The 13,641-nt window shown below is 33.8% G+C and overlaps 2 protein-coding genes across 3 annotated transcripts; one reads left to right on the top strand and one right to left on the bottom strand.

The window, feature by feature from the left end:
• Window positions 1-685, bottom strand: LOC133868056 (calcium-binding protein KRP1-like). The gene has a single exon (XM_062304861.1). It carries the CDS (start codon window positions 551-553, stop codon window positions 212-214), a length of 342 nt encoding a protein of 113 aa, XP_062160845.1. The 5' UTR covers window positions 554-685; the 3' UTR covers window positions 1-211.
• A 6,722-nt stretch (window positions 686-7,407) lies between these two features.
• On the top strand, window positions 7,408-11,018 carry LOC133868050 (G-type lectin S-receptor-like serine/threonine-protein kinase At1g11330). 2 transcript variants are annotated; one of them, XM_062304853.1, is made up of 7 exons: window positions 7,408-8,786; window positions 9,032-9,139; window positions 9,232-9,425; window positions 9,501-9,711; window positions 9,961-10,198; window positions 10,291-10,441; window positions 10,551-11,018. In XM_062304853.1, exons 1-7 carry the CDS (start codon window positions 7,508-7,510, stop codon window positions 10,857-10,859), a joined length of 2,490 nt encoding a protein of 829 aa, XP_062160837.1. In that variant the 5' UTR covers window positions 7,408-7,507; the 3' UTR covers window positions 10,860-11,018. The 2 variants fall into 2 exon arrangements, with proteins under 2 accessions (XP_062160837.1, XP_062160839.1); XM_062304855.1 differs by having other exon boundaries at window positions 10,573-10,715.
• Window positions 11,019-13,641: the final 2,623 nt, after the last annotated feature.

The following is a 13,641-nucleotide window of genomic DNA, read 5'->3' as shown; positions in this document are numbered from 1 at the left end:
TGCACTAGAAGAACAGAGAGAGAGAGAGTACATTTTTTTTTTTTTTTTTGTTGGTTACAACGGGCCTACATTTCACTAACAAATAGCTTCCTCAACAACACAGAATCCAATCCGACCAGAACTCAAGTAAGAACAGAGAAGATGACCTAGAACAAGAACAGAACAGCTTTTTTTGGTTTTTTTTTTTTTTTTTGGTGGGGGTGGAAGGCAGCTAAAATTCAGTAACAATGGCTTCCTCCAACAAATCTCTTGAAGATTCCATCAATCCAGGGCTCAACCTAAACATGAGAGTGCAAAACTCCATCTCATTCAAAGCCCCATCCCCATCCAAATCTCCTTCTCTAAGCATGCACATTACCTCCTCATCGCTCATCCCTTCCAATCCCAGCAAAGCAGAGTTCCTCTTCAAGCTCTCGAACGTGATCACACCCTTTTCCTCATCCACCAGCAACCGAAACCCGTTGCACAGCTCCTTCATAAACCCCTCCGTCCCCAGTTTCTCCACCATGGCCGGAAAGAAATCTTCGAACACAATGCCACTCCGCGACGCCATTGATCAACAGACGAGTTTCAGAGGCCACGTACGTACGTCGTCAAACAATATATTCAAGATATATATGTTTGCTTGCAACCTTAGGTGACTAGGTTGTCAACTGGTCGCATATATATATATACGAGGACAGCGGAGAAAAGTTCGATCTAGAAGAAGTTAAATCAAGGAAATTAATTGAAAGGAAGTGTTCGAGGAAGGAGGTTGGTGAGGATGACAACAAAGTTACGGATCAGAGAGAATTTTGTTTCGTGAAGAGGGTTACTGCCAGCATCTATCTTGCTCTGTATTATTCGTTCCCGTTTCACGTCTTTGGAGAGTTCTCCTTCCTCGAAGCTGCATGGGAAGGTACCGTTGGTCGTGTTGAGCATTTTCCTATCCAAATATCGATCAACTGGGAGGCAATAATTTACAAAAGTTCTATATACTTTACGAAAAAATCCATTTTTGATAGACCATTTTTTTTTAAATGTATTTGACCGATCGGGAAATGTGTTGCGACGTTCTACATCTTCTGGTATGAGATAAAGATGTGTTTTTATGTATATTCGCACCCTTCTTGACACAATATATTTTAAAACTGTGATGTCTGTGAACTTATCAAAACTCTACAGTTAAACGTGCTGATTCGGAGAGTAAAAAACGGATAATATTGTGTCATTAGGGGTGAGTCATTACATGTGTACACTTTGCCAGCCATGAGTTGGGCTTTTGACATGTAATATGAATGTTTAATTAAGACTTAATACACTCTTTTTACACGGTTGACTGAAAGACGGTATATGTGAAATGGGTGTAAAGATTAACATTACTCAATTTAAATAACCAAATTAACAGCTTTAACAATAAAGAAAACATGCGATTTAAAAGAAATTTGTAGACCCTAATTGATAAGAAATTTCTTATAAATCAGTACTGTTTAATTGGCTATTGGAGACAAATACAAGGAGTTGAAATCAGGCATGTAGACGTGGACGAACATATTTCAGACAAAAGGAAAAACCAAGAGTTAAATAAAAGAATAAAATGTCTGATTACTTTCTTTCCTTTTACAGCTTTATGGCATTGGATACTGGGAGGGAGTGCAGCGCGGATGCTTCGGTGAAGATGGCCTTGGTCAGGACCCAGGTGGTATTATAGGCACCCGTCTTGTCATGGACCATTTACGCCTATTTTTATTGAAAGATCTGGGCCTACTACCATAAGCTCCACTGGTCCAGACTCAAAAGACTCTTATTTCAATGGGAGCTTTTTTTTTTTTTTTTTTTTTTTTTTTTAAAAAAATTAATCTATTAAACTGATATGTATTTTAAAATGAAAGAGAAAATTACGAACACGTATAAATCAAACGGGCTGGATTTATGAAAACTTTTGTTCGACTTAGATAGTCGATCGGTGACATTAATGCTCAAGGAGTTTTAAATTCCTAGTCTCTCTCCCTAATCCCTATGTCCTAAAAACAATCCCAATAAAATGATAAAGAATGTTAGGGCATATTTATGTAACAATTATTATTATTTTTAATTTAAATTCTACTCAGATTTTATCTAACTTTCTCTAATTTTGTTTCGAGTTTTTTAAATTATCCAAACATAATTTTAAAAAAAAGTTTTCTTGGTATTCATAATTTTAAATATAATATAAAATAGTAGAATATAATACAAAAAATATCCCTTGTAATTACTGCAAAGGCAATTCTTCTTCTTCTTCTTTTTTTTTTTTTTTTTTTTGGCGAGAAATTTATAATATAATACAAAACTATGAAACAAAGAAGATTAGAACCAAGAAAACTCATGAGATTTTATATAAAAATGAATTAAAACTTAAAAAAGGATTATCTCAGTTAACAACTCTAAATAGTTTAAATTGGGCCCTTCGAGAAGCATGATGCAAAGGATACGCCACTGATGTAATTGACCGGTTGAGATGACGGTGGTGATTTATGAGAGCGTGTATATTATTGTCAATAAGTTAATCCCATATGGAAAGTTCCGAGCAAAAACAAGAACAAAAAAAGCTCACAAAGGAAAGTACCCTCTCCTCCAAGAAACTTGAGAGTCGAGAGATACTACCAAAATACGAGAAAGCTTGAGCAGGCGCGCAGCTATAAGAGATGGCTTCCCTTTTGTCTTGGCATGGATTGCCGCCACTTTCCTAGAAAACTCCCTACACAAACCTTCTCCAGGCAATGGGAGAAACTTGCCGTACGCAGTATCTGGTCAGAGGCCAAGTCAAATCAGACTTTGTGCATATACAACTGATCATCGAACCTTCGTTGACAAACTATTTATCACTTCATTTATTTATATTTCCTATTTGAATCTTCGTCACAAGTTTTAACATTCATTGACCCTTTTCTATCTTCTCTTTCCCTGCTGTTTCTTCTTTGTTCCTATCTCTGTTTCATTGTTTGCTGTGTTACTCTGTTTTACTGTTTTCTTTCTTTGATCTGGGGACTTTCTAATATTTTCATAGTGCTAAAGCTTTTACGTAGAGTTGTACTCAAGCCGAATATTGAATATTTATTTTATTTTATTTCAAATGATCCTAGTTCAAATTTATTATCGAGTTAGATAATTTGTTTAAAATTTAGTTTATAAATTTTTCGAGCAATTTCATGCTAATTAAGTTAACTTATTCATTCTATATATATCAAACAAATATCATGATTGTTTATTTTTTGGTAAATTAGCACTAATTATTTGTTAATTAATTATTGTTAAAGTTTTCTCATTTGAGTTAATTAAATAAATTGGCTTGAATCTTAAATAACCTAATCTCGAGTTTATATTATGTAAATAAATTAATTATGTGCACGCACACATATATTTATACATACACACAAACTCACACATAAATCTTTATCAAGACCAATAATAATAATAATTTAAATTATATCTATTACATTTGGAAGAGAATTCCTCTCTACTTAAGATGTTCTAATTAGAAAATTAAAATATTTCTAAAAAAAATAATAAAAATAAAGTTATACGAGTCAAACCAAGTTTATACAATGATAGCTCGTTTAATAATTGACCCGAATTTTGTGTTCACAATCGGCTCATCCATTAAATAAATTGAATTCGAGTCGAGTTTATACGAGCATGTTGTTGAACAGACTTGTGTAAGAAATTCCATATAGGTCCCTATGTCTTTATTACAATTATAAAATAAATACAATTACGGTTTTAATGTAACGTTAATTATTTAATAATTGTAATTATTGTATTCAATACGATTTATTCCATATAAATAATTCATGAGAAAACCGTTATTATATTTAATTATTCTAATTTTATTCTTTTGTGGGAGGAGAAAAATCAGCTAACCAATAAAGATTGAGTTTCTGACCTACATATATATAAGAGCCATGTGTAACCATCTACTGTCACTGGCTGATAGGCATAAGTCAGAAGAACATCTCTAAATTTCTATTTTTTAACACTCTTTGATTATTGTACAAAAGGTTCATCCCTTCGCTTGAGCAAAGCAATGGAAGTAGGTGCATTGTTAATTAACATTTGATTTATATTATTAACAACATGTTCATTTACAACCCAACTTTTACATGTAGATACATACATCAAATGTACTGCCTCTGGAAGGGGAACCCTTTAATTACGTACCAAATCACTACTACCTTTCTATAGGACTATTTGTACGATCGAGTCTTTGTAGGGTTATCCATCTTTTACTTTGCTTTGCGAGTTTGTTGTCCAAGTTCCACTTTGTTGGGCTACATGGACTTCCACCAATCACCATCATTCACATTGCAACACAGTCAAAGATTGAGGAAACCTACAATAATGGACGATTTCCTTTGGATTTGATATTTCTTGGACACTCACTTTCCTTTTTTTCGAATCTTCAAAAGTTTTACATTATTAATCTTACAAGTTAAGCATTTCTAAAGCTTTTATAGGAAGATATAAATTTTCCCAGGCCAAATCATGTTAATTAACAACGCAATTAATTAAGCTAATGAATCTATATATCATATATACATCTTCTCTCAAGTCTTAAGCTAGGAAGTGGTTCACATGTTTGTACTTGCAGTCTTGATTCTTGATTAATAGATCGATCGGGATAAGAGAAAAGTAACTATAATTTTACCCAAAAGATACAAGTGAAACCCATCAATATTAAAATCTATATATCAAGAAATAACTAGCTAGGCCGTCCAATCATGAAGTTATGTACCTTCAACGATATCCAACAATTCATTGCCCTTAATTCAGAACAGGGACAATTTGAGTTAGCCACGTTAAATAGTTATTGCTGTCAAGCTTGACAAGAACAAGATGGGAAACATACTCTTAGGACATGTATCCTATTTTACAAGACATTTGTGTTGCGAAAATAAGAAGAAAGCGGAAAAAAAAGATTATTTTGTAATCATGAAAGAATATAAGATTTATGTGATTCACCGCTAAGGGTTACATGCATGGAGTTGTAGAAGATTTCATTATAATGGAGAAAATAATACAAGAGGCTTTACAGTTTACAATACTGAGACGCTGATGAAACTATTAAACTTTTAAACTATTAAAATCGCACATTTTGTTTATGAAATCGCAATCTCAAATGCACTGCACCCTCACTTATTACTAATATAATCTTTATCGTTTAAACGATGAATACAAGATAAACATTAGGGAAAAATACAATTTAGCCTCCCAAACTACCATCATTTCTTCAGATAACTCTCAAAACTACTAAAACCTTTGAAAACTGCTCATTTTGACGAAATATCCTCATAAAATCCTTAACACGTGTCATTTTTCAATTAAAAAAAATTAAAAACTAAAAAAAAAAACTAAAATTTTATTTATTTTAAAAAAAAATTATTGCGATCTACCAGATGATGTATTGCTTCTTTCCAGCATTGTCGTTGTGGATGATGCACGCCTACATTTCAGCGAACTCGTCCCCGCCTATCCGATCGCGGACACGGCTAATTTCCTATCCTTCGATGTCTATAATATTGATCTTTCAAAGGTTATGAATGATTCCAATCTAAATTTTATTTTGTTACAAACGACGAGTAATTCTATCATCGTTGTAGAAGACTTTGATCGGTTTCTGACGGAGAAATCAACGGTTGTGAGCTTGTTTATTGATGTTCATATCTATTTTCTTCTCTTTGATTTTTTGGCATTCAAAACGTTGGCCAATAGCTACCTGGGGCTCAAGGATCACAACATTTTCTCTCAGGTGGAGGTCATTTTCCAGAGCGGGGCGAGCTTGTGCTCGGCTGAGATCAGTGAGATGATGATTGTAAATCAGAACTCGCTGAGCTAGGCTATAAAATCGGTCATCACAGCATTGCAAACGGACGGTGACCAAAAGGGTGTTAGGAAGATTGGGTCACAATTGGGAAATAATGCCACCGCAAACACTCATTTTTTTTAAAAAAAAATAAAAATAAGAAATAAAATTTTAGTTGATTTATTTTTTTAATTTGTTTTTATCTTTTTAATTATTTAATTATTTTTTTAATTGAAAATTGACACGTGGCAAGGGGGTATTATGAGGATAATTTGTCAAAAATGACATTTTTTAAATGTTTTGATAGTTTGAAAAACTAGAGTACAAATCTTAATAATTTGAGAAGCCATCCAAAAAAGAATGATACTTTAAAGGCTAAATTGTATTTTTCCGTAACCATTATCATATGTTTGAACTTGAAATGTGTTGCTGGTCTTGTGGATGATCTGTTTGAACTCGAACCACAGCTTTATCTCTAACCTTGCTGATGTTAGACCTCGTTCATATAAATATTTTAAGCTGTAGTCCAAAAGGGCAGCTTTGAAGGATAGAAAGTCTAAGCATTGACAAAAAAAAAAAAGAAAAAAAAAAGCGCTCGATAGAAATATCTGTGGAAGGAAAAGTATGAGGACGACAAGTAATGAATCAATGATGCTGCTGGCTCCTGTCATCCATAATTTTAGATGAGGTATTTTTATATTTAATATATTTTTTTAATTTTTATATTATATTTTTATATAATATTTAATTTTTTCGCTTTTGAAATACACCTTTATCATATTGATAGTAATAAATTTGTTAAAAAATTTTTTTAGATTCAATTAATTTTTTTATTATTTCATTTTTAACATTTTTCATGCCCATTGCATATTTTTAGCTAACATTTATAATGAAAAATATTTATAAATAAAAATTTTACACAAGAGAATAATTGAACCTGATTTATTAAAAGAAACTTCATTTCATAACGAGATAATCTAATACTTTTGACCTGGACAAATAAAGATAAATAATAATTAGTAATCTGCTAATTAATAATTTACTAAAATCATTTTATTTGCCTAATATTAATTTAGGAATTTATGTTTTTATTGACAAAAATAAAACATAATACTGTTTTATAAAAAAAAAAAATGTAAAATATACTGTTTCCGAGTACTACTTCAATGACTCTTTTTACTTAATTACGTTCTTAATATTAATTTGTTAATTTAAGTTTTTATTGACAAAAATAATATAATACTATTTTATACAAAAATAAAAAATAAAGTGTGGCTCTTAACAAAGCCACGCATGACACTGAAAAGCAAAAAAAAAAAAAATACAATTTAATAAAAAAATAATACTTTTTGAAATGATTGAAAAGGCACGTGGCAAAGGACTGAAAAGAAAAACAGTCTAAGACAACCACACATTTTTCGTTTTTATCCTGACAGAACAGGGCATATTGTTTGAAATGAAGGAAGAGAACGGTCATTGGTTCGAATATCAATGAACTATAAGATAAAATTGAAATGTTTTTATATCCACACATTTGAAGCTGTAGTCTAAAAGGGCAGCGTTGAATGATAGAAAGTCAAAACATTGAGCTCTAGGTAGAAATATCTGTCGAAGAAAAAGTATGAAGACGAGAGGCAACGAATCAATAATCTGCATCCTCACAATCCACAAACAAGAAGCGTTGAACCTATGGCACTTCTTCGAAATACCCACTTATCAGTTCTTCTTGTCTTGCTATTTTGCTTTTGTTTAGAGTTTGGCTCTTCCACAGACACCATCACAGCCGCTAAATTCATCAGCGACCCTGAAACCATAATCTCCAATGGGGGTTCCTTCCAACTGGGATTTTTCAGCCCTCCAAATTCTACCTATCGCTATGTTGGGATATGGTATTCTAACATTTCTGTGACCCCTGTCATATGGGTTGCAAACAGAAACCAGCCCCTCAAGAATTCCTCTGGAATTCTCGCCATATCCAAAGATGGCAATCTGGTAGTATTAGATGGGCAAAAGAAGGTTCTTTGGTCATCAAGTTTAACAAATTCTGTTGTTAATTCGAGTGCCCAGCTTTTAGATGATGGAAACCTTGTCTTGCAAGGAAATGCTACAGGGACAATCATATGGGAGAGTTTTCAACATCCTTGTGATACAGTCCCGTCAAAGATGGAAATTAGTACTAATGTTACAACAGGCAAGAAAGTGCAGCTGACATCATGGAAAAGTCCTTCTGATCCATCCATTGGAAACTTCTCTGCCGCTATTGATGTTCGTAATCTTCCTGAATTTTTGGTTTGGAAAGACAGTAGCCCATATTGGCGGAGTGGTCCATGGAACAGCCGGATCTTTATTGGAATACCGGACATGCATTCTTCATATCTTAATGGATTTAGTCTTAAAGATGATAAAGAAGGAACATTCTCTTTAACTTTTTCCTATTCGAGCATACCTTTCCCGACAAAATTTGTCTTGAATGCGCAAGGAAATCTACTGCTAACATATTTCGACAATGGGGAGGATTGGAAGGTCCAGTGGTCAGCTTGGAAGAGCGAGTGCGATGTTTATGGCAAGTGTGGGGCATTTGGAAGCTGTAATCCACAGAATTCACCAATTTGCAGCTGTTTATGGGGGTTTGAGCCAAAGAATACAGAAGAATGGAACAGAGAAAATTGGACTAGTGGATGTGTGAGGAGGAGACCCTTGCAGTGTGAGAGGGTGAACAATGGCAGTGAAGGGGAAAAAAAAGATGGATTTTTGAAACTGACGATGATGAAAATCCCAGACTTGGCAGATTGGTCATCTACTTCGGAAGAAAAATGTAGAACCCAATGCTTGGAGAATTGTTCATGTATAGCTTACGCATATGATTCTGGCATTGATTGTATGACATGGACAAGAAGCTTAATTGACTTACAGAAATTCGCGAGTGGCGGAGCTGATGTTTATGTTCGTTTGGCCGATTCAGAACTTGGTAGGTGGTTTTTGTTTTCTTTCAAAATTCATCTTATGCTTTAAATCATCCACTGATGGTGCAGTTGTTTGGCTACTTTATGTTGCAAAATAGATAAAATCTTATTTCAACCCAACCACCATCACTCCTCAACTTCCCAAGTTAAGGAAGTCCCTGTAAAATATGATTCTATTTTACAAAAAGAAGGGTGCAAACTCTCTAGCCTATTTTGGATGAATTAGTTGGATGTTTTCTCTGATTTACAGATAAAGAGGGAAATGTAAAAGTAATCGTCACAGTCACAGTGATCACAGGAGTAATATTCACTGGCATCTGTACTTTCATATTGTGGTATTGGATGGCTAAACAAAAAGGTAATTTTCACATCCCTATTAGCTCAGTGGACTAAGAACAGCTACCACATTTCTACAAAGAGATTACTAACTACTATTGTATAAACACCCAGCAAGGAAAAGGAAAACGAAGATGTTTTCGTTCCCGCATCAAAAGTTTTCTGGTGAAGACAATCTTGGAGACAACGTGAACCAAGTTAAACTCCAAGAGCTACCATTATTCAATCTTCAGGAGCTGGCAAGTGCAACAAACAACTTCCATCAATCAAATAAGCTTGGGCAGGGTGGATTTGGTCCCGTATACAGGGTAATGGTTGTTCTTGTAGAGGGTTATTGCCTAACAATTTGAATATGTAGTCAGTTGATTGTTGTTTGTTTATAGGGGAAAATGTCAGATGGACAAGAAATTGCAGTAAAAAGACTTTCAAGAGCCTCTGGACAAGGGCAAGAAGAATTTATGAATGAGGTGGTGGTGATCTCTAAACTCCAACACCGGAATCTCGTTAAACTCCTTGGTTGCTGTGTTGACGGGGAAGAAAAGATGTTGGTCTATGAATACATGCCAAACAAAAGCTTGGACGCATTTCTTTTTGGTTAGTTCATGACTTCATGTTGATACCCTTTGTTAGTATCTTCCAATATTACAATCTAAAATTATATCCATCTATAGACAAAAGGGATCGAATGATATTCTTGGTTGTGGTATTTTAGTCTCTAAATACATACTATTCTGATATGACTTCACCAAATTTACTTATATTACAAACATGATGTTCACCTTACAAGTTTAATCGGAATGCATTTTCTTTCTCTTATTTGGTTTGAATATATAATTTCATTAGATTCAGTCAAACCAAAGCTACTAGATTGGAGAAGACGATTCAACATTATCGAGGGAATCAGTCGAGGTCTGCTGTACCTTCATAGGGATTCTAGATTAAGGATTATTCATAGAGATCTAAAGGCAAGTAACATCTTGTTGGATGAAGAGCTAAATCCAAAAATATCAGATTTTGGCATGGCTAGGATTTTTGGGAGCAATGAAGATCAAGCCAATACTAAAAGGGTCGTTGGAACATAGTAAGCATATACCTTTGTTTGGCCAAATTCACTATGATAACAACTCTAATATTTGATATAATAAGATTTGGATGTGTCATGTTAAAATTCAGCGGCTACATGTCCCCTGAATATGCAATGGAAGGGCGATTTTCAGAGAAATCAGATGTCTTCAGCTTTGGAGTGTTGTTACTGGAGATAGTTAGTGGAAGAAGAAACTCTAGCTTTTATGATGATGAGCAGGCCATGAACATTCTAGGATTTGTAAGTCTCCCTTATCTCATTGCCTCATTTTTTTAGAACTTGGATTGCTCGTTTTGTATGAGTTTTAGTATTGATGCTAAGAATTTCAATCCTGTTTTCATGTTTCTAGGCATGGAAAATGTGGAATGCAGATGACGTAATGGCGTTAACAGATCCAATGATACGTGAAGCACACTTTAAAATGGAAATTTTGAGATGCATACATGTTGGGCTGCTGTGTGTGCAAGAGTTTGCTAAAGATAGGCCAACTGTATCTATTGTTATTTCCATGCTTAAAAGTGAGACTATTGATTTGCCTCTTCCAAAGCAACCTGCATTCATCGAAAGACAAATTGCCCCACATGCTGGCTCCTCTCAACACAACCCAAGTACAGGCTCCCTTAACAATGTTACTGTTACAATGGTGGAGGGCCGATAACTTGCATGTGTTCTTTGAAAAAACCACTTTGTGCTTATACATGTTGAAAGACTTTCATGGTTATATTGCCTCTAGAAGGAGAAGCCTTTCCCTAGGGTCATTTACTCCTAGATTTTTGTTACTCCCTTACTCATGTTGTTACATATCTGTGGAGATATATTTTACTCATGTTGTTACATATATGTGGAGATATATTTTACATTGTTAATATTTACATGTTAAGCATTCCTAAAGCTTTTACCTGAAGATTTTTTTTTTCATAGGTCACGTCATGTTCACAACTAAGTTAAGCTAATGAATTTATCAAGATTTAGCAATTTTAAAATATTTGAAAAAATAGCAATTTCAAAAAGTAATTAATAAAAAGAAGAATGTTGCACATACTCTCAAGTTCACTTTTAAGTGCTTATTCTTTGATATGTCAGTGAAAATTTTACTGCCATATTGTATATATATATATCCAATGGTAATTTTACTGCCACGTTAGGGAGTGAACACTTGAAAGTGAGTATTTAAGAATATGTATTGCATTTCTCTAATAAAAAACGCAATTTTTAAAAAACAGAGTCAAACGTTTTGTAAAATTATAATTAAAAAAAATAGTACCTTAAACTTTCTTTAAAACCGTGCCACACCTTCACTTGCTAAGCAAAAAGTAAATTTTTTTCACATTTTCAAATTGTCATATTTTTCACTTAAATGAGACAATTTTTTACCATTTTATTTAAAAGCGTGTATTGACCTTCAAAATTTCAAAATAAAAAATCAAAAATCAAACGCACCCTTCATCTAAGAAGTCATTCACAACAATAACCAGTTCAACCGGCAGGTTTCCATTTTATACGTTTCCTCTGCACGATCCAGCAGACATTGGCATGATCCTCCTTGGATGCCTTTTTGAGGCCTTTGTGTGCTTTTTTCAGGCCTATTTGGATTATATTTGTTTCAATTTTTTTTTTTAATGTTTTAATGTTATATTATTTGTTTCATGTTTTTATCTATAAATATATAAAATAGGCTATTGAAATTAGAGAAATGTTACACATACTTTTAAGAGCTCACTTTCCTAACGTGACAGTGAAAATCATTATTACATGCTACATGTACTTCCATTTGTTATTTTATCCAATTGTGTTTTTCACTGCCACATAAGACTGAAAATGCGGTTACGGTTAGTGGTTATCACTTCTAATTATAACCGTAACAGCCTTAGGCGATTAGTCTAATTTGCTAACCGCCTCTGCACCATCTTATGCGATTAGCAGTTATTTAAATTTATAACTTAGCCGGCTTTTAAAATTGTGCATTTTGAACCTATTTTGGATGTTGGGCTCATTCCAGACTTCATACATTAAACTGTCCTTAAATATAATCATATACAAAAACCATAAAATCCCAAATACAATTAAAAAGAAATTAATCGAAGAAAATAAAAAAAGAAAAAGAAAAGGAAAGAAAGGACGAAGAATAATAAGAACAGCAAAATCTGAAAAATTAGAAAACATGAGAATGCACGGCTGCCACATTCTGAGATACAATATCATAGAAAATGCAATAGTTCCAACATAATTCCCTTATCACAATTTTAGATCATCAAACATAAATTCCAGAAGGCCACTATTTCAAAATTGAAATTCACTCAATGGCGAGAGTCAATCAGTTCTGAGCTCAGTCAATTTAGATTCATAACTCAATGACCCAGATCACAAAATCCTAAAACAAAAACAAGTTCTGTTGTCAATTCGAGTGCCCAGGTTTTAGATTCTGGAAACCTTATCTTGCAAGGAAACATTTCAGGAACAATGATATGGGAGAGTTTCCAACATCCTTATGATACATTCTTGGAAAAGATGAAAATTAGTACCGATGTTAGAACTAGGGCTGAGCATGGGACGGAGGGGGGGGGGGATTGGGTTTTTTTGCCCCCGTCCCGCAGAGGTGCGGGTTCCCTTTGGGGAACCCACACCCCGCAAATTATCCCTTGCACCCGCACGGGGCGGGTGGGGATGGGGCGGGGTTGCGGGCCGGGGATCCCCGCGGGTTATGAAATATAAAAAAATTGGGAAAAAAAGATAGAACCAAATGTGCACCGGAAATAATAGAATCATTGAATTTTATAGAGTGTCAAAAGAGTTAAAATGATTCATATTCTCTTGTCTATATCAACTAATATAATGAATCCATAAAAATCTTTTAACAATTCACCATATCAACTAATATCAACTAATAGTAATATCCATAAAAAACTTAAAAAGAAGAAAGAAAACATTTTTGCTTGCAATGTTTTTACTCACTTAGTGCAGAAAAAATTGAAAAAAAAAAATAAAATTACAAATTACAAATTACAAATTACAAATTACAAAGCAGGGTTTAACTGCTAATTACGAATAGAAATTCAATCCCATAAATGAACAAATTACTGACAACGCAAAGAACATATTACAAGATGAAGAAAACCGAAATGTTAAATGTTCCAAAACATCAAGCACCTCCCAAGTCCCAATCGGTCACCACAAGCATCAAGCACCTTCCAGTCGATCACCACAAGCATGAAGCATCAAACACCCAAATTTCAACCAAAGTTTTGAGTCTTCACTTCACTAATCCTCCTCAAGCAAAATATTGATGTTCTTCAAATTTATTTCTACAAAGATTGGAACCGATAATTAGAAATTTAGAATATTTAAATAGAAAAATAAATTAAGAAGTGAATAATAGAAAGCTAAAAGCTTACCTGACTCGAGCTTATAACTTTCAAGATCTTCAACCATCTCTGTGTCAT

This window comes from Alnus glutinosa, chromosome 5 (genome assembly GCF_958979055.1).
Source record: "Alnus glutinosa chromosome 5, dhAlnGlut1.1, whole genome shotgun sequence".
NCBI classification, from domain to species: Eukaryota; Viridiplantae; Streptophyta; class Magnoliopsida; order Fagales; family Betulaceae; genus Alnus; species Alnus glutinosa.
Note: the sequence above shows the minus strand (reverse complement) of the source record. Positions and strands in the feature narration are given on the sequence as shown.